Raw genomic sequence first — 22173 nt, 5'->3', positions numbered from 1 at the left:
ATTAGTAGCAAAAGGATATTCACAAAAATATGGAGAAGATTATGATGAAACCTTTGCACCAGTGGTTAAACATACCACAGTAAGGACTCTGTTAAGTATTGCTGCTAGCAAAGGAATGCATGTTGAGCACCTAGACGTGAAAACTGCATTCTTGCATGGTGAACTAGAAGAGGACATTTACATGCAACAACCACCAGGTTTCTTACAGGAAGGCAAAGAGGACTATGTATGCAAACTGCAAAAGAGCATTTATGGTTTAAAACAAGCTGCCAGAGCATGGAATATAAAACTGAATGATATGCTGCTTCAAGCAAACTTCAAAAGAAGTGAAGCTGATCCCTGCCTGTACACGAGATGCAGAGATGGGAAATGGACTTACATTTTGGCGTATGTTGATGATTTGATTTTTGCCTATGAAAATCCAGATGACAGCAAGGAAATAATGGATCATCTGAACAAAGAAGTGGAAGTCAAGCAACTTGGCAACATTGCACACTACTTGGGCATTCAAGTACAAAGAGAGAAAGATGGAAGTTTCCTGATCAACCAAGAACAGAAAATTAAAGACTTGATAAACTTGCTCAGACTGGAAAATGCAAATCCTACACCAACTCCAATGGAAGTGAACTACATAAAGCAAGAAGATCAAACTGAGCCACTATCTGACAACCATAGATATCGTGAAGCATTGGGTAAGCTTTTATACATTACTACACTCACTAGGCCAGATATTAGTACAGCAGTTGGTTTACTTTGTAGAAAGACTGCATCACCAACAGTCAAGGACTGGAATGCAATGAAAAGACTTGTTAGGTACCTAAAGGGTACTGCACACTTTAAGCTCAAGCTGCCAGCTAATAGTGAACCAAAACTAGAAGCATACGTAGATGCAGACTGGGGTGGAGATATAACAGACAGGAAATCCAGCAGTGGTCACATAATTTTCTATGGAGATGGAGCGATAAGCTGGTCAAGCAGAAAACAAGACATAGTAGCATCATCAACCACTGAAGCTGAATATGTATCAGCTGCACAGGGCTGTCACGAGATACAATGGCTGTGTCAACTACTGAAGGACCTAGGTACAGAGGTACCACAGCCCATACCAGTGTATGAAGACAACCAAAGCTGCATTCAACTCTCCAAACAAGAAGATGTAAAGAGGAGTACCAGACATATTGATGTGAAGTACCATGTAGTGAGAAGTCTGCAGAAAGATGGACTAATCAAGTTGCTCTACTGCCCGACAAATGAAATGCTCGCAGACTTACTCACTAAGCCACTACCAAGACCCTGCTTTGAAAAGCTGAGAGAGAAAATGAATATTGTGAACTGAGTCACGAGACAACGAGAGGGGGTGTTGGAAGGAAAGGACTTTGCGCTGTCTCTTTGCCTCAGACAGTGGAGGACAGACTAGTAAGTCAGAGGGCTAGAAGGTCAAAGACATTTGGTCATCACTTCCTGCTGCTCTGATGCTATCCCTTTGAAATGTAGATTGCTAATCTTAGGGGATTCAACTTCCTTCCTCCTTCTCTCTCTTCCTACCTGGCTGTTGACCTTGCAACATGGCAAGTCTCTTGCCCTGCACCATATGTGCAGAGAAGATGGTGAATCCATCTGCATCCATTTAGATAGATAGATTAGAGATCCTAAATCCTCACTTTCCTATCTAGAATGGAGTTCCTTAATAAATACCTTTTTATATTGATTTGAAACTAGCAATTGGCTCCAAGTTACTTTACTCTTAGCACACATGCATGCATAACTAAATCCGCTGTGTTTGTGCCTCTGTGCACTCTGCTATATTGAAAAAGGGATTCTCTCACCACAGAGAATTTCCAACAATAAGTTTAGAAGTCTTAATGTTTGTAAGTTCCTTGCCTTTGGTTGCTAGTTTCATCAAGCCATTTACCTGCTTTTTAACATGTAGGTTTCGTTATGTTAAGGGTTTTTATGAGTAAGAGTATGAGAAGACTGAAAGAGACAGGAGTTCATTGACTTCCTACTTCCACTAGAAATAATATAATTTGTTCTGGTTCTGTAAACCAGTAGTAATAATATATGGATGCTTATCACCACATTTATCTATATCTAAGCTTTAGTATGTTTTACTACAATAATGTAAACTAGCATTTTACGGTATGGATTTTGCCTTCAAAGAAAACATTTCACTCCAAGTTACTGCTGCTGAGCACTGAAGAGTATTCTGATGCATATTCTAGGATGATCACATTCTATTTGAGCCCGTGGCAGACCTGTTTGAGTTCACCATCACCCGTATCACATCACCCACTGAAAGCACACATCCAGTGAGACTGAATGTGTGCTTCTCTGCAGCTCCAAATTTCATGGGAACTTCTCCTATTAAAGGACAAGTTGTCTTTCAGATAAGCTTGATCTCTGTTATTAGTCATCTCATTGAGGAACCCCTTGATTACATAGGAACATAGGAAGCTGCCATATACTGAGTCAGACCATTGGTCTATCTAGCTTAGTATTGTCTTCACAGACTGGCAGCGGCTTCTCCAAGGTTGCAGGCAGGAATCTCTCTCAGCCCTATCTTGGAGAAGCCAGGGAGGGAACTTGAAACCTTCTGCTCTTCCCAGAGCAGCTTCATCCCCTGAGGGGGATATCTTGCTCACACATCAAGGCTCCCATTCATATGTAACCAGGGCAGACCCTGCTTAGCTATGGGGACAAGTCATGCTTGCTACCACAAGACCAGCTCTCCTCTCCTAGATTAGCTTCTAGGAACCCCAGGGATTCCTCAGAACACAGTTTGAAAAAACAGTGTTGTAAACCATCCACCTTCTACAGAGCAGATGTTATTGTTCTTTTAAAATTTACTATCAAATTCATCCACAAGCTGGTGCAAACATTATGGAAGTGGGTTGATGTTGTCATGGCCTAACCAAGCAATGATCTGGACAGCTCCAGGGAGGAATCTAGCAGAGAAGCCTCCATACTAGTGGACCCAGTTCACCTACAACGGCCAAAAGATACACTCTTGTGCTCTTCCTCTGATGCAGAGGCATCCTTGGAGGAGCAGTCCCAACACAGCAGAGGCCTCCGGACATCATCAGAGTCAATGCTTGTAAAATCAGACACTGGCCCTTTAAATCTGGCAGATTCTGCTAAAAAGGTGCAGAGCCAAATCCAGCAACCAGCAGGCAGGCCTTGAAGGCCTCAGTTGCAAGCCTTGCTGAAGCAACACCTATTATGCTTGTGGTGGATGTCCTGCACACAGCCCTTCAGTGCTTTATCCCAGCCCTAAAGCCTGCCTTGTACACTATGCAAGCTCCCGACTGCCTTTTTGGTTCCCAGGGCCTGCATGAATGGAGACATATCCCTTGGCTGAACTGACCCCATTATATGTCAGACATTTGGAAAAGGATATATTTATTCAAATAACTGCTTATGCAGAAGGCTAATATCAGAGAAGTGGACTCTCAGAAAATTGGTCCTCCACTTCTTCCATGATTGGCTTGTTAAAAAATTCAGTTTGCTATGATACCAATTTCAGAAGAACTGGTCTCCTCAGTAATTTTTTCCTAACCTAAGCACAACATTTTTCATTATTTGTGTGTGGAAGTCAGCTACAGTAATATCTCTGCTGACTCTTTAAAGTGAAAACTTCTTCTTACTAGTAAAAGTATGCATATAGTATAAACCCACAAAGGACAACTGTGGAATTAATAAGAGACATTTCTATCCCATGTTTGGTTTAGGCTGAAGCCACAAACTTGATTATTTTATGCTGCTGTTTAAGCTGTCTGGGTTTGGCTTCATTGATATTTTACCCATATTTTAAAGACTTACTGGGCTACAACCTTTTTCCATTGCTCAAATAAATACAAACATTTTTGTTTCTCTCCAGTATTAGGAGAGAGGCCCAAACAAAAACATAATGAAAGTATATTTACTCTTACTATCTTTTGCTAGCAGTGCCTAAAATGAATGGATGCTTCCTCTGTAGCAGTCCTTTCACAGCAAAACATTATTCTTTCATCATGTTTTTGGCTAATGAGGCCTAACTCTTCATTACCTTGCATGTTATTGAAATGTGCAACAACGGGATTCAAAACACATTTATAATTGATTGTCTCTTCAAGGCTGAAATACTAAATCCTGCTGAAATCAATGGGGTTTACTTTTAAGTTTTTAGGATCAAGGTATTAAAACTTCTACATTAAAACCAAACTGGAGAAGCTAACTTTAAAATACATCTCAACATGCTGTATTTCTGGTGTATCCCACATTTATCAAATGCCATTTATCAAATGTATCCCACATTTATGAGAAAAGTCTTACATGGTCATAGTATAGATCAGAGCAAAAAAATAACTTAGGATGTTAGGCTTGCAATCATACAATGGATCCACTCAGGGCAGGAGAACAGAGGCGTGCTTAACTCAGTGGAGAACCTCCAGTACTATCACCAACTCCATATATCCTCTATGTGAACCTCACGAGGTGTGACCGGGCAAGGGATTTGGAAGGAAAGGATTCAAATCAAATTAACTTTATTATGGTCCAAGAACAGGATAAGACAGTACAGTAGAGCAACATCAAAAGGTAATTATAAAATGGCAATGTCAAAATTAAAATCATGTTACATCAACATTAAAATTATTATAGATCACAATTACTGTAAACTATAATATAATTAATGGTACAATTACTAGAAACTATTAAAATTATTATAGACTATAAATACTAAAAAATGTTGCTCTAAGGTTGTAAAGATATAAAACTACTACTAAAAACTAATTCAATACTATAAAAACAGTATAAATCTCTACATATGGAACCATAAAACTATGTTATCACTCTAATATTAAAACTATGAGATTACTAAAAATGCTAACATACTAACATGACCAAAGCAAAGTGTATAAGAAAAGGGCACTAGCGAATTGTATCAACAACAGATCAAAACTATTCAGAGCTGGTGTGAGGTCCTTGCGATCTGCTGCCACGCAGAACTTGGCAGTGTTAAACATGAAGGCTGGAACTTCATCAGACAGTAGCATTCGGGTGTAGACATGGATTGGGTGGCCAGAATACTTGCAAAGCAGTGGAGAAATAAGCTTGGCCCAAACTTCTGTATAAAAAGGGCAAAGGAGAAGTACATTTTTCTGTGGTTTTTCTGAGAGGAGGAAAGCCTCCTCTCTTCGAAGGGAGTTCTTCTTCGATCTAGATCCGAACGACGCCACTGAGAACAAAGACAGGAGCTCTCGAAACACACGTCTGCTCCCTCCGACGGTATCCAATGCTTTATTGACGCCTTACTACGTGTTTCTTCTCTGTTTTATAGGAGAAGAGTGTGTGTGGGGTTGGTTTACTGTACATACATTACACCAGTTGTACACCCCTGAGGGGCAATTCATCCACTTCACCTTTCCACAAAACAATCCCTTAAATTCCCCCCCTTGCGGCCACAAGCCCCAGCCCACCGACAGGGTTTCAGGGCAGCCGGGTGCTTGGGTGCCGGGTTCGAGGGCCTGGGCGCAACTTTGGCTGCTGGCACCCTTCTGGGCAACTCTCTCTCCCTCCACCTCTGCACTGGAGAGACCTTGGACTCCCTCCTTGCAGCCACAAGCCCCAGCCCACCGACAGTGTTAGGGTTTCAGGGCGGCCGGGTGCTTGGGCGCCGGGTTTGAGGGCCTGGGCACAACTCTGGCTGCTGGCACCCTTCTGGGCAACTCTCTCTCCCTCCACCTCTGCACTGGAGAGACCTTGGACTCCCCCCTTGCTCCCCAGAGTCACAGGGGCAAAGCCATTGGGATCTTTCTGTATTTGCCTTCCAGTACAGTGGAGGGAAGGACATGACACAGGACAAGCGTAAACGTCCTCCTGTGGGTAGGGGTTTTCAACTGTGACAGATATTTCCAAGGACAAAAGGTTTGGAACCCTACCCAGGTCAGCCTGGCATTCAGTGTCCCATTATCCTCTGTTTGATGACAGTTGCACCAATGTCCTGGCCTCAAACAGTTTAAACATGGCAGGTATGTACTGGCCTCCTCTAGACCATAGGAAACTTAGTATGGCAGTGGAGATCTTCTGGGCAGAGAGGGTATCATGGTCGCAGTGGTCCTTTCTTGATCCAGAGGCATGTGGGACCACATCCATATATTTAAAAACAGGTGTCCTGATCGATTTTGTGGCCATTTATACTCCAGTGGCGGGTCTTGGGTCTTCTGGAGAAGACCATGGCTTTAGTTTTTTGATAGTCGATTTCAGTTGATCATTTTTGCAATACTGAGCTAGGGCTTTCAATGCTTTTCTGAGGACAATCAGTGTCCTAGAGAGAAATGCAGCATCATTGGCATATAGCAGGGAGGAGCTACTTCTATCCGCCAGTTTCGGGTTGTGTGAAAGTCCGGACTACTAAGTTGTCTCACCATGTCATTGATAAAAAATTGAAAAGGAGAGAGAACAGGAAGCATCCTTGTTTGACTCCCTTCAGTGTTGGGACAGGATACGTGAGGTGCCCTTGTGTGTTGCACCTTACCTTGAGGGTCATATCAACATTAAGGACAGAGATCAGATAGAGCAGTCACTGGTCGATCGAGGAGACCTCCAATTTCCACCATAGCTTGACTTGGGCGATGGAGTCGAAAGTAGCCTTGAGATGGATGAAGGCAGCGTAAAGTGAGGTTGAGGTGTAAGAAGGATATTTTTCAATGAGGTGCTGAAGTACCAGATATTGATCAGTTGTGGATCTTCCCAATTTTGTTCAGTTGGCCCAGAATTATGATCAAAGACTCAGCTGAGATTAAACAGGCATAACTGAATTGCTGCGTGACAAGATCAGTCGAGAAGAGCCAGAAGCTCTAAGGCTCCTTCCCCTTGCTTGGAAGAACCTCCCTGCTTGGCTCTGTTTTGGAGAGGTTTGATTTAAATCTGCCTGCCGAAATACCATCTTGAGTGCAGGGGAGGCAGAATCTGTGGCCAGGGCCATGAATCTATTCTTGGTACTCACAGTAAACACATCTCCCATCGCTGCCTCTGTGGGGGAGCAGAAGTTATCAGTCCACAGCTGCTGCTGCTGCTTCTTTCCTGCACACCCCTGCTATTGTCAGGAGGGCTTTTACTGGTGGGGCTCTTGCTAGCGTTTTCTCCCACCCCCCATGGGGGGCAGACCCTTGGAAGGAATGCACAGGGATTGGAAAAGGCCAAGTTAAGGCAGGAGCAGAGTTGAGCTGCTAGCCTGTTGCCATATTGGCTCCTCCCCCAAAGGAAAGGATTGGTGTACCCATTTATAGACATGTTATGAGGACCCCACAAAAGCTTCTGCATCTGGAGGCACACTTTTAAAAAAATGTGCACACTATATTGAGTTGAGGTTTTTTGTTGCTTTTTGTGTGTGATGGCAGAGCTTCAGTATGATAATAATATAATACTAGCCAACCCGCACAGAGCATCTGTGCTCTCTTTGGGGCTGGCTGTATCTCCCTCCCTCCCTTCTGCTCCACACTCTTGCCCCTCTTCCCCTCCCTCCCTCCTCCCAAATCTCTTGCCCCCTCCCCTCCCTCCCCACTCTCACCCTCCTGCCCCAGTCTCTCCTGCCCTCCCCCTTTCCCCCTGCCCCACTATCTCTTTCCCTCCCCTGCCCCACTCTCTCTTGCCCTCCCCTCCCCCACTCTCTCTTGCCCTCCCCTCCCCCTTTCCTGCCCCTCCTTCTTGCCCTCCCCTCCCCCTGCCCTCTCCTTCTTGCCCCCCCTCCCACCCCACTCTTTCTTCCCCTCCCCCACTCTCTCTTGCCCTCCCCCTCCCCCTTGCCCCCCTCCCCCCGCATTTTATTTTACAGTACTTACCGGGCGGCGGCCACTCCTCCTCCTGGGCAGCAAACACAGAAGTCCTGCTGCTCAGTTCCCTCCCACTCCAGCCTCCCACGGGTGTCTGGCCTCGGCGGCCGGTTCTGCCGCCTGGCCGTGAGCCGCCTCCGCGGCCGGGCCCAGCACCTCTGCGGCCTGGCCCGCCGCCGGGCTGAGTGCTGCCTTTGCAGCCGGGCCTGCCAGGCCTGTTGCCGCCACTTGCTAGCCTCTGTGGCCGGCCTCTTTGAGGCCGGCGACCTCTCCCTCACGCCCACCTTCTTGACCAGGCTGCCAGGCTGAGTCCCGCTGCTGCGGCCGGACCTGCCGCTGCCCCTCCTCCACGGCCAGGCCAAGCCGGGCCGGCGGCCACCCTTGCAACCCACAGCCTGGCCCACCACTGGCCAAATTCTCCTGGGTGCTCTGCGCCAGCAGAGCAGGCGCCTCCGCAGCCCAGCCAATCACCTGGGCTGCCGGGACGCATTTTTCCTGGCACACCTAGGAGAAATATATAGAGAGATAATAGTCATACACACATACACAACTGCTCTGCCTACCATTAAGTTGTGGCACATTGACAATCCACAAGGAACAAAATGAACCACCTCTTTCTTAGTTTACAAGAGCTTCTTTGCTGGGTCATCCTCTAGTTATTCTTACTTGCCAAAGTCGAACAGGTGATATGATATTTATTAACTTAGTTTAAGAAATCAAATCCCATTCTATTTCGGAGCCATAGGTGTAACAAGAATTTTTTTTAAAAAAAAAAATCTACATTTTTGTGGAGCTTGGTTTTCCATTGTAAGAGATAGGAACCTTGCCTATCTGCTCATGGTCTTTGAGGCTAGAACACACATACATATTTTACTGATAATACAGCTGGAGAGTGATAAAAATAGGTAGCTTCTTTCATTTCTGCAATCTGAGGTGGTTATTAATTAGATTTCCACTTCAGATAGCCAACTTTTATTCTTTATTCTAATTTTAGTATACTTTTATTGAATGTTTGCTATATGCCCATTTTATTGATATGAATGTTCATTTTCTTGACATGCCTGGAGCTGAAAAATCTGTAAGACAATATTACACTTGACATTTAATTCTAAAAGTACAGTTCCCATGGGCACATTTCAAAAGGAAAGCACTTTAAGATTATCCAGATCTTCAATGAAAGGAAAACAATCTTGGCCAATTATTTGGAAATAATACAAAGAGAAACCTATATCATGTGTGTGTGTGTGTGTGTGTATGTGTGTGTGTGTGTGTGTACACACACACACACACCCCTACACCTGTCAGGTTGTGTGGGGACCAAAGTTAAAGCTCTTGCTATTCCTGTAGCCATTTTTGTTTAGTTAAAGAGGACATCATATGAACGTGCCAAAAATGATGCCAAAAGCATCTAAAGGGCCACAATTTTCGAATCCCAATGTTTTGATACATGCATCTGACTTTACAAAGCTATAAGAAGCATAAATGCTTTTTGGAAAGTGTGTGAGGAGAATGAATGATACAGGACATACAAATCAGCCACAATGTGAATTTGGTGCCACATCTCCCACATCTTGTGGTGGTGGTGGTAGTGGTGTGGCGAGAAAGAACAGGGAAGATGAGTGCTGATTAGTTATATTCCTGTTGGGAGTGCAAATAGTATTGCAGCTCAGAACTTGTTTCCCTCTGGTCCATCCTGTGCTGGCAGGAAAACAGACAAAAATAGGAGTGTGAAGAAGCTTTTACCCAGCAGGATCCCTAGCAATAGAACACCACAGCAGTCTGTATATTTTATTTTGCTTTTAACAGTCGAAGTAAGAAAGGGTGAGAGGACAATTACTTGCATTCAACCCAGCAAGATTTTTAAATTTCTGTTTCCACTAATATTATTTTCATACCCTTACAACATAGTATTTTATGAAATAAGTAATTTTATTTTTAGGAAGCTAACAGTATTCAATATAAAAATATGGAAGAGAGAAATCATTTATTACAACGTACCTCCTGTTGCAACTCTTCCCACCGAGTATTGAATTTCTCCAGTTTCTCATTGATCAGTTCATCCAAAACTCCACCATCAGTTAAAGTCTGTGCCAGTTCACGAATTTGATTGCGATTATCTTCTGGGTGTTGCATTAATGTTTCCAGAGACTGAAAGATCCATAAACTGTATTATTTGTTTTTGCCATTCGCCCTTAGACCAAACCAAGGAGTGTCCATATTTCTCAAATAAAAGAACATTCAAGAAAAATTGAACACATCACAACAATTTTTGTCACATATTGGCTGAAATGTGACTTGGTAATCATTAACAAAGGCTTGAATGGCCCGACGACACAATTAAAAGTGCATTTAGCATGCATATTTATCTTGCTGAATGGCCCATCAATACTGTCATCAAAATAGGGAAACCGATACTATCAAATTCTTAATACTGTTCCCTTAATCTTTTTGTGAAACAACATACCTATTTAAATATTCCCCTCCCCCAAGTGTTGTCTCTTGCTTGCAACAGATAAACAGACATTAGCAGTAGGACTAATGAGCCTTGCCTCTCATCTATACTGACATGCTTATAGTTTGGTAGCTCTGGAGACTTTTAAGGTGTTTATGAAAACTTTCTCAGAGTTGTCAAGCTTCTCTGAAGCAAAAGCAGGGAATGAGGAGGGAATGATGCTAGGTAAGAGGGACCTAACTGGATGGTACAAAAGACTTAAATGTCTGTGATAACAGTAGCAAAGATGGTTCTGAGGTTGTCTTATCGGCCAAGACAAGAATGGGCTGATGGAAATTTCTTCACAGGGTATTCCTGAGGCGGTCAGGAGCATGCCATTTTTGAATAAGTGAATTCGTTTTTGTGGTTTTAGCTACATTACTATCTTTGCTGATTTTGCATATATTATTAATACTGTATGTTACAGTATTGAACCCAATTTGAACTCAATTACATCTTCATCTTTCTCTCCATATTTCCATATATTCCTCTGCATACATTTATCTAATGGAGCACAATTCATGGGAATTAAGTACTTTAATGTAGGCGCACAAAATGTAACATGAATTAATAGTCTTATTTCTTTAGTTTTGATTTTTCAGGATTTTTCAGCTGTAATGCTGCCTATGTTCTTAGTCATTAATGTATACATAATGTAAGTACTTACATTTAGTGCTTCTGAGACCTCTTCTGAACCTTCTTGAATATTTTCAGTTTCCCTGAGTTTCAATTCTATCTTATTCAACCACTTGTTTTCAGCCTCCAAGTACAACAGTAGTTCACGCCAACAAGCCCATACCTCCTGATGAATAAGTTTTTTTAAATTCAGACACTGATTTTTGAAAGCACTAACATGCACAGGTCTAGCTTGTTGTTTCCCCCCCGCCAACCTTGTCAAGAAATGCTGCTGTTTCTAACTACTTGAAACGACTTAAGATTTTCACACTGTTACAAGGACACACTCATATGAAGACTATTAGGAAACTTCTATTGTGAGCCACCCAGGGACATTTTTGTATGGGGCAGTATATAAAAGTATTAAATAAAATAAACAAAAATGAACAAATTTTCAAAATTCAATATTAAACTTTAAACAAATGGGAAGTATTTGACTTCACATCAGAGTCACAGGAAAATATTTATTTGGCCAGCTGGTAAACAAAGACTTGAGGACAACCATTTATTAACTCCTTCCCTTAGCAGTCTGAATTATTCTAATGCTAGTATGAGAAAGAACCGACCTCCAGTGTTTTGCACTTCCCATTTAGCCTGCTGCAGAGTCGCTGGTAGTTATTTGTTAGAACATCAAGTTCCTTTTTTAAGGCCTCGTGAGCTGCAGGTGGAGCCCTTGCTATAAAATTGTTCACAGAGTCTGTGAGAAGCTTCACTTTCACTTCTTTCTGTGTGGCCTCCTCTTTAGCTCTCTGCAAACATATAAATGTATAGTAATCATTATGATACCTGAATGGAAAGGTAAAGAAATGAAAATTGGGTAAAATAACTACATTATTTGAACTTAACCTAATTCCTATCCTTTTTAGTAGTTAAGAACTTAAGTAGGAAATCTCACATTCAAATTTCATCTATTCATTGTAAACTTTAAACTATAATCTGTCAGTCTGAACCCTTTCCGATGCAGGTCAGTGTAATACAATAACAGTGGCCCTTTTCACACATCCACCAACTATAGTTTAAAATTCTAAATAGTCTGGGGCCAAAATATCTTAAGAAACATTACTTCCCACATGTATCTGGCCAAACAGACAGATCAACAACTGAGGTCATGCTCCATGTCCCAACAGTCGTGTTCAAACATGAATTCTCTAACAAAAGTACCAGTATATGATACATGCTTCCCACTCCCCACAAAAGGCCTTGAATGTTTTGAATTGATTAGTGTTCTTTAGCTTCTTTCAGTTCCCTGTCCTTAAGTGCCTTACATTGCTGGCTGTCTGTTTTGTACTTATGTATGTCTGGATATATATGGTGTGTGTGTGTGTGTGTGTGTGTGTGTGTGTGTGTGTGTGTGTGTGTGTGACCTGCACTCCCTGCCACTGACAGTTTTGACATGGCTTGTCTGAAATGGGAGAAGCCCTTCCCGTGGTGGCAGATCAACCCACCCTCACAATCACACATGTGGCTTCCAACACAGGGAGGGTTTTTCTCTCTTCAGATAACTGTCATAACTGTGAGCGGTGAGATGCATTGGTGAGTGAAGCTGTGAGGGTGGAACTTCCTCCCCCTTTGCCCTGCTCAAAGCTGTCCGTAGCGGGGCATGCAGGTGAGTGACACAGTGGGAGCACCCTTTGCCCCACTGTATGCAGCTACTGTGAAATATTTGGGTAATGACTTTTGGAAAGTGTCCGAATCAGCTCTCTGTTTTGCGCCCTATTCAGACATTACATTGTATATGTGTTCAGATGTCTGTATACTTGTACATGTGTTTGTGTGAATGACTGTACCTGTGTTCATTTTCAAAGTGAACCTGAGCACAGGCCCTTGAAATACAGGGAGATAAGTAGTGAGATAAGAACTTGAGATAAGAAGTGCACTCTTGTACCTGTGTTCAACATAAAATGTGAATGACTTTACCTGTGTACAATGTAGCCTCATTGTATGTGCATTCAGCATAATTTATGAATACAGTTTCTATCTCTCAGACTACAAGTCTCAGAATTAACTGCACAAGCACACACTCTCTGTTCCAGGGAAGCAGGACGTTTGGAATGGGCCCTCAGACAAAAGTGAAGATGGCCACTGTCACCCGACCTCCACACCTTCTTCTTTGGAGAGGCAAGCAGAGCAAGAGCAAAGAACAAGCTGCCACTCAGCTGTCTGGGCCCCTATTCCTCGGGGTCCAGGGACATTTGTCCACATTTGCTCGTTATAGCTGCTGTGTTCTACAGGAGGGCCCTGGTTTGGCCAGAAACTCACTGTTCAGAATGTTGCTTGTTTTGCTCTGACACTCTTCTGATTGGTTCCAAAAATATTTCCAGCTTGGGCACTCCATATATACAAAATACATAACTTCCCCCCTTCCCCCCCATAATAAAACTTTCCACAAATCTCCCCTAGCATGATCTACAATTTATCCCCCCCCCCCCCGTAGAAGAATTGCAGCCTGGGTTAGGCCCCTGGATCTCTGGGTCCCAGTAAAATGTACTCTCCTCTCAATACTGGGGCCCTGCTCAACACTATCTGAAGTGTAGCAAGTTAGGATATTTGTAAGAGCCTTTTCTACCATGGCATCATAGCTGTAGGATGCCCTGTTAGAGACAGATCCACCAAGCTCTTCATTGCTCAGCTTCTGACAGAAATGCAAAATTGCTTAACTCAGAGGCCATCATGAAAATACTAGCTGACCTATCGACTCTTGTTTGTGTATTCTGTTTTTCCTTAAAAATATATTATTATTTTTACATTTTATATCCTGCTCTTCCTCCAAGGAGCCCAGAGTGGTGTACTACATACTTAAGTTTCTCCTCACAACAACTCTGTGAAGTAGGCTAGGCTTCACATAAATTGTTGCATTTTATTGTTTTTATCATGGTTAGCCATGTTAAGGGGTTATATCTGACAGAATGGAAGAAAAGAAATGATTAAAATACATAAACAAAGAAATACATGTGAGAGTCACTTTCCCATAACACTCTCTCACACAACTGCAGGATATGGGTTGCATCAATCATATACATATTTCCCACAGAGCATAGGGTTGAATTCTGACTGGTGAGACCCAGCAATCTGTCCCATTCACAGGATTCATTTACATATCTGGCAGCCATGTGGTATGCAGGAAGTGGTTCTATGCAGTCTGAGTGAAGAGAACCACGACTGGCTTACTTACTTTTCCAGGTTTTTGTAGGGATTGTTGAGATAATTATGTGCTTTAAATATTTAGGAAAAGTGGTGTATAAGCACTAAATGTTATTGCCTTTGATAAATCAACATGCTCATGCTTTTAGTATAGCAAAATAAGTAATGACAGTTACAGCATTTCATAGATGCACCAGCAATGTTACATGCCTGCTCAGCCTTGGGCAGCTATGGTAAGACTTGTGTATAGTGTAGCTACTGTGAGGACAAAGGAAGGACTCTAAAACAATAATGCAGGCAATCCCTGTGTGACCAATATCTAAAATGGGAGGGAATGGGCAGATCAAACTGTTCTAACTATGCTATCAGCACTGTGACTCAAGACCATACCAGATAAAACTGAGTTGTCTGCAATATGGACACAACTGGAAATGAACCAGAGGTTTTATTCAGGTGATCATTTTTCAGAGTGTGAATTCTAATTTTTCTGGTTATTGGGTTATCCCTTATTGCTTAATGCAATAAGGGATCAACACTTGCTCAAAAGCCTCATGAAGAAGCAAGATGACAGCATGAATTGTGGCTGGATGCAAACCTACTAATTCTATTAACAGGAGCAAGAAATTTCAGAATGCAATTTGGGAAGAACGTTATCTGGAGAAATCAGAGTCCATGATTCAGTTATCACAGGGAAGGGAGAACGGGTGCAAAAACATTTGCAAGATTTGAGATGGGCACTCCCAGACCAAAAGTACAAACACAACACTTGATCCAATGAGTCACTGATAAAACCTCTAGTGATACAAATTCTTTGAAGAGTTAGATATCCTACAACAGATGCTAAATTGAAACAAAAAAAATTTAAGCCTCACATCACTTCAAATTTGGGATTTCTCAAGCAAATCTTAAATAGCCAACTCATCCAACTGAGCAAACAGATTACATGCAACACTAACTTCTAGAAGGCAATCAGATACAAATTAAACAACTCAGTTTGCATTTTTACCTTCAGTTCCTCAACAGCTTTCTGTAATTCATCTGGTGTTTTATACCCAAAATCCCTCTCAAGGTACTCTTCTTCTGCTTGTGTAATCCATTCATGCATCTCTGACAAATCTTTTCGAAGACTCACAGTTTTATCCAAACCACTTTTCAGTGCTGCCTTCTTAGCATAGGCCTTAAAGGGGGGGAAACACATGAATTTTATTCAGAAGAGTCAACACAGTGCAGAAGTGAATTTAATGTTAAAATAAATCACAGGCACATAATCTAGACAGAGAGAGACCTGGTTCCCAAGTCTTCAGCATATTGGCTGCAGTGATATTTCCAGTCTAGAAAGAATAACCCTGAAGGTAAGAAACTTTTACAGACTAGCTGTCTTGTAGGTCAGCTGCAGATAGGTGCCTGGCAAGGCCATTTTTGAAAACTCAGGGGTATGCAAATAAGAAGACAATGAACAAAAATTGACATTATTATTATTATTATTATTATTATTTCTTGTTTCCACAGTCAGACAGGTGTTATTGACTGGTTTGTTTTGTCCAGACATTGAGTCCTTCCCAAGGACCTGGGATGGCGGAATTTTATTGTCAGTGTTATTGCTGTTGTTATAGATATCGTCGCAGAATATAAGCTGTTCGCAGTAAAGCTGCTTTTTGTAATTGGCTGGTGGTGATTTCTGTGGGCCCTATGGTGTTGAGTAGGGGTGTGCACGGAACCGCAGAGCTGCGGTCCGGCACTGTGTGGGGGGTTCCTTTAAGGGCGGGGGAGGGTTTACTTACTCCTACCGCTGCTTTCCCCCCTCCAGCGTGCGTATTCTATGTAGTAATTGGGGAGGCAGGATACCTCCCTGCCACCCCTTCTCCCACTTGAGTGCAAAAGGCTGCACGGAGCCTTTTCCGCATGTGCACATGCGCATGGCCACACGCACGGCCACACGCACACACTCACGTTGGGGAGACGTGAAGCTTTCGTGCGCGTGCGCAAAAGGCTCTGTGCAGCCTTTTGTACTCAAGTGGGAGAAGGGGCGGCAGGGAGGTATCCTGCCGCCCCAATTACTACATAGAATAGCAATAGCAATAGCAATAGCACTTACATTTATATACCGCTCTATAGCCGGAGCTCTCTAAGCGGTTTACAATGATTTAGCATATTGCCCCCAACATTTCTGGGTACTCATTTTACCGACCTCGGAAGGATGGAAGGCTGAGTCAACCTTGAGCCCCTGGTCAGGATCGAACTTGTAACCTTCTGGTTACAGGGCAGCAGTTTTACCACTGCGCCACCAGGGGCTCTGAAGACGCACATCTGAGGGGGGAAAGCGGCGGGAGGAGTAAGTAAACCCTCCCCCAACCTTAAAGGAACCCCCAAACCCAAACCGAACCGGCTAGGTCCGGACCAGTCCGGACCAGTCAGGAGGCCTTTAGAATGGCCTCCGTACCGGTCCGGGCCCATCCCTAGTGTTGAGGTGCTCTTCAAGGACAGTTGGAACTGCACCCAGGGCGCCAATTACCACTGGGATTATTTTGGTCATCTTCTGCCACAGCCTTTCAATTTCAATTTGTAGATTTTTGTATTTTGTGATCTTTTCTATTTCTTTTTCTTCTATTCTGCTATCCCCTGGTATTGCTATGTCGATTATTTTGACTTGTTTTTCTTTCTTCTCGACTACAGTTATATCTGGTGTATTGTGTGGCAGATGTTTGCCTGTTTGTAGTCAGAAGTCCCATAATATTTTTACATCTTCATTTTCTTCAACTTTTTCAATTTGATGTTCCCACCAATTTTTGGCTACAGGTAGCTTGTATTTTTTGCAGATGTTCCAGTGTATCATCCCTGCTACCTGTCATGCCTTTGTTTGTAGTCAGTCTGTGCGATCTTTTTACAACAGCTGATTAGGTGGTCCACTGTTTCATCTGCTTCTTTACAAAGGTGGCACTTGCTGTTTGTGGTTGATTTTTTGACTTTTGCTCTTATTGCATTTGTTCTTATTGCTTGTTCTTCTGCAGCCAACATTAAACCCTCTGTTTCTTTTTTCAAGTTGCCATTCTTAAGCCATTGCCAGGTCTTGGTGATGTCTGATTTTCCACTTATATTGTGCAGATATTGACCATGCAGGGGCTTCTTTTTCCATTTTTCTGATCTGTTCTTTACTTGTTCTTTCTTGTAGGCCTGCTTTGTTTCATTGGTGTTGAATAGTTTCTCGTTATTGACCATTTGAAGTGCATCTTCTTCACTGTCCTTGATATATTCTTCAAGGCCTCTTTTCTCCTCCTCTACTGTTTGATGGACTTGCAGCATTCCTCTTCCACCTGAGCTGTGAGGGAGGTATAGCCTAGCTACATCACTGCGGGGGTGCAGAGCACGATTGATGGTCATTATTTTCCTGGTCTTGTGATCTAGCGTTTCTAGCTCTGCCTGGGTCCAGTCTATTATTCCTGCAGTGTATCTGATCACAGGTATAGCCCAGGTGTTTATGGCTTGTATGGTGTTCCCACCATTGAGTTGGGACTTGAGGATTTTTCTAACTCTCCTGATGTATTCACTTCCAATTTTTCTTTTAACTTCAATTTTTCTTTTAACAATGTTATCAGCCTGGAGACTGCCCAAGTATTTGTAATGTTCTTTCTCTTCCAGGTTCTTGATCTTGCTTCCATTGGGCAGTTCTATTCCTTCTGTTTTTGTTATTTTCCCTCTGTTCATTATTAATGCAGCACACTTGTCTAGTCCAAACTCCATTGCTATATCGCTACTGAATATACAGACAGTGTTCATCAGTGATTCGATTTCTGACTGGGACTTTCCGTACAACTTCAGATCGTCCATATACATCGGATGGTTTATTTTACTTGATGTTTTAGATGTTTGCTATGCGAGGCCTGTTTTGTTTAGTATTTGTGAAAGTGGGGTCATGGCGATTACAAACAACAGAGGGGATAGTGAGTCCCCTTGGAAAATGCCTCTTCTAATGCTAACCTGTCCAAGTGTCTCACCATTGATTGTTAACTGTGTACTCCACATGCTCATTGCTTTTTAAAAAATAAATAAATATCTGAAAGTTTTTGCTGACCCCAGTAGTTTCTAAACATTTTAGTATCCAAGTGTGAGGCAATGAATCGAAGGCTTTCTTGTCGTCAATCCATGCAACACTTAGATTTGTTTTTCTTCTCTTGCAGTTTTCTAAAACCATTTTGTCAATCAGCAGCTGGTCTTTTGTGCCTCTGGTGTTCGGGCAATTTCCTTTCTGTTCAACTGGAAGCTGTTTGTTAGTTAAGTGTTGCATGACTTCATCTGCTATTATTCCAGTTAATAATTTGAACATGGTTGGCAGGCAGGTTATTGGTCTATAATTACTTGGAAGTGCACCTTTTGCTGGGTCTTTCATGATGAGATGAGTTTTCCCAGTTGTTAGCCATTGTTCAATATCACCGCCTTGCAAAATGTGATTGAACTGTTTTGATAGTTGTTTATGAAGGCTTGTTAGGTGTTTAAGCCAAAAGCCATGCAGTTCATCATCACTTGGAGCAGTCCAATTTTTAATTTTCTTTGCTCTTTCACTTATTAATTCTGGTGTTATTATTAGATCTTGCATTTGTTGGTTACATTTTTTGACCTCTTTCACCCAGCCTGCTTTTTTATTATAATCTATTGGATTGTCCCATAATTTCCCCCAGAATTGCACTGTTTCTTCTATATTTGGTGTTTCTTTGTTTCTTGCAGTTTCTCCTTCTATGCTTTGGTAGAAACGTCTCTGATTCGACTGGAATTGGAGATTCTGCCTGTGTTGTGTAATTCTGGCTTCATATCAGCTAATCTTCTTTGACACTTCTGTTATTTGCTGTTTTATTATTTCCAGGACTTCTCTCATTTTCCTTGAATCTAGGTGGTATTTTTGGATCAGATACTACTACTACTTATTTTATTATTATTATTATTATTATTATTTTACATTTATATCCCGCTGTTCCCCCAAGGAGCCCAGAGCGGTGTACTACATACTTGAGTTTCTCTTTCACAACAACCCTGTGAAGTAGGTTTGGCTGAGAGAGAAGTGACTGGCCCAGAGTCACCCAGCTAGTTTCATGGCTGAATCTGGATTTGAACTCGAGTCTCCCTGGTCCTAGTCCAGCACTCTAACCACTATACCACGCTGGCTCCTTGTAGCACAACTATGCACTTCTTATTTTTTTTAATACCCTTCCCAACACTTCAGGTTTAGTACTAACTGGCACAAACAGAAGTAGAGAAAGGCAGCATGTTTCCGGAGTTGGAGAATGGATTTTCATCTCACTTGGTACTTAACTCCACCACATCTTGACTTAACCATGTCTGCTGCCTCTAGCCCTTTTGACCCGCTGCCTACCTGCTCTGCAATTGGACCTCCTAACTACATCCTCCCTTGAGATCCTAGTTAGATCTTTTGAGCATCCAGCTCCTTCAACACATAATTCAAATGAGACCAAATGGCTAATGGAGATTAAAGGACTTTCTCTTGGAATATTAATGAGTTAAATACAAAAACCAAAACAAAACAGACTCTTTCATTCTTTTGAAATAAAATTTGGACATTGTGTGTTTGTAGAAGACATATATTAGAAAGCAAGAGAAAATTTTTTTTAGTTAATAAGGCTTTTGGACAAGAATTTGTTTACCTAGACAAGAAAAAAAAGGGGGGGGGTGTAGTATTTTATGTCGAATAATAATTTGAATCTAAATTGATTTTCAAAGATGAGGAAGATAAGTTATTAGTACTGGAAATTCAAATATTTGGAATTAAAATGGTGATAATTGGAATTTATGCCCCTAAGGAAAAGAAAGCTGAATTTTATAACTATTTAGATTTTTGAGTTGGATTTGATGATTGGATTTTAAGCTCTGACAATTAGTTTCTAAATGTATAAAGTGTTACTTTTGGAGGAGACAAGAGAGGAAGTGGTTAAAACGTTTATGAAAAAGTGGGCTCAAGATGTGGGGTGCAATATAGAAACGGCAATCTGGGAAAAATTATGGAAAATTGATTTAAAATTCACTGTATCTTATGCTTTAAAAGGAAATGATTATAAAATAATGTATAGATGATATTTGATAACAAAAAAAATGGCATTGATGTATATATGTATAGAAATGGAAAAGTAGTGAACTGCCTTTAAAAGAAGATTGGTTGATAAAAACTTTGGAATATGTGGAGATGGCAAAATTTATAACACAGATAAGAGACTAAAACTTAGAATGTTTTAAAGAAGATTGGAAATTATTTTTGTTGTACTTAAAGAATTCTTACTATGGATCTTACAGCTGGATTTGAAATCTGAAATGCAGGTTGGGTAGATTAATGGTGGTGGAAGGTTTAAATTTGTGTTTTTTATTAATATTATAATAAGGGTAAAATTTATAGTTATCATGAAAAGAGGTGCGTGGGAAGTCAATTTGTAATTGTGTTTATTATGACTGTTATTGTTAAAAGTTAATAAAAATTTGAAAAAAAAAAGAGATCCTAGTTAGATCCTAAGATAGCTAACTAGATCCTAGTAAGATATCGTGTTATCTATTCCAGTTTAATGCAGTTCAATGTAGCCGTTTGGCTGGGATTGCCCAGAAATTCTGCATTATCACATCATGCTCTGCAGGAGCACACAGGACTCTGCCACACTTTCACCATGCTCCCTGTGGTTAACGCTTTCACCATGCTCCCTGTGGTTGTGAGAATGCAGCCAGAGTAAATCACCTGAATCACAGGCTATTTCATGTTATCTAATTGCATAGTTTGGTCTTACTTGTTTATTTTCTTCCTGGGGCAAATGGCAGCTCACTTCCTAGGGCAAATAGCTTTGGTGGGGTAATTTTTATCAGGACTGCAATGTGAAGAGAAAGGGTTAAATTCCCTCTTCCCTGTGCACCATGGTTCTGTTTCTGATGCCAATCAGGCCTTTCAGCACTTGTTTACAATGAAAAAAGGGATAGGCCTTTAAAATCACGGGCAGGCTTCTCTACTGCCCCATACTTGTCCACTATCACTTTTCTAAGTTTCGTTGGGCCTTTTCTAGAGCTCGTTTTAATGTCTTGCAATCTGCTTTACTGTATGGCAGATTTCACTGGTGGCGACAGAGGCGCAACTATGTCCCTGCAATGCTATGAGATCGAGACCGTTGACCATGTGTTACTTTACTGTGAATGTTATCAAGATGTGAGGAAGAGTTTAATTGCGCCCTTGCTGGCTCGGTATTCTGATGGCCTTGGGCTCTTTTGTATACCTAACAATTTGTTAGTGAACTTCTTACTTGAAGATAAAGACTCTAGTATCTCTTATTCAGTGGCGAAATTCTGCTACATTGTTGGTAGAACGTGGACCACTCTGGTGCATGTCGGGACTGGTGGGATTGCTTGAATGTATTTTCTGATTGTGCTGCTGTTTTATTTGTTTGTTTTGCTGGTCAATTGACTGAATCAAGTTTAAAGTAAAGTACAGAAGAATGAAAGAAAGGGGGGGGGGAATGGAGGGCAAATATATAACGTAGCCTGAACTTTGGTCTTTACTCAGTATTATAAGATGTGCTTACATCTCACAACATTATTTTGCAATTATTTTTTCTAGAAAAATACAATAATGCATATTATCATTTCCATTTTAGCTGCTGAATTTTTTTAAACACTCCACTGAGGATCTGAAATAACCAATCAAGTCCACTATCTTAAAATAGCCAGGCAATTCTGTTAGTTTTCATTGTCTATTTTTTCATTACAGTTTGACTTTTTCTAGTATAATTGCCTTTCTATTCGACCTTTCAGTTACTGCCTTGGAAACATTTAATTGTTGGAACTGATAAATGCTTATAATAGATAGATGTTAAAAAGAGTAGCTCCAAAGTATTTAACTCTAAATCATAGTAATGTTTCATCATCTCTTATTTTTATACAAAAGACATAATATTTTGGGTTAAGAGCAAATCAGCGTAGACACAACTATTAATTAAGTGTGGCACCTTGCTGGATTTTGTTTCTATATTACACTTCACACCAAAGTCGTCTGTCTATCCTGATTCCATGACAGGTAAATTT

The 22173-nt window shown here is 41.5% G+C and overlaps 1 protein-coding gene across 18 annotated transcripts in view; it reads right to left on the bottom strand.

The window, feature by feature from the left end:
• Positions 1-22173, bottom strand: part of DMD (dystrophin) — a 1901967-nt gene that overhangs the window by 1080389 nt on the left and 799405 nt on the right. For all 18 annotated transcript variants that reach the window (XR_008319265.1, XM_053308495.1, XM_053308494.1 and 15 more), the window contains 4 exons: positions 15125-15295; positions 11544-11726; positions 10970-11104; positions 9810-9959 (listed from right to left, as the gene is read on the bottom strand). Coding sequence is in view for 17 of the 18 variants with exons in the window: in XM_053308495.1 (XP_053164470.1) it covers positions 9810-9959; positions 10970-11104; positions 11544-11726; positions 15125-15295 (639 nt within the window). In the remaining variant the exon portion in view is untranslated. The remainder of the gene's footprint in view (positions 1-9809; positions 9960-10969; positions 11105-11543; positions 11727-15124; positions 15296-22173) is intronic.

This window comes from Hemicordylus capensis, chromosome 3, assembly GCF_027244095.1.
Source record: "Hemicordylus capensis ecotype Gifberg chromosome 3, rHemCap1.1.pri, whole genome shotgun sequence".
In the NCBI taxonomy this organism is placed as follows: Eukaryota; Metazoa; Chordata; class Lepidosauria; order Squamata; family Cordylidae; genus Hemicordylus; species Hemicordylus capensis.
This window is presented reverse-complemented; position numbering and strand designations above follow the sequence as displayed.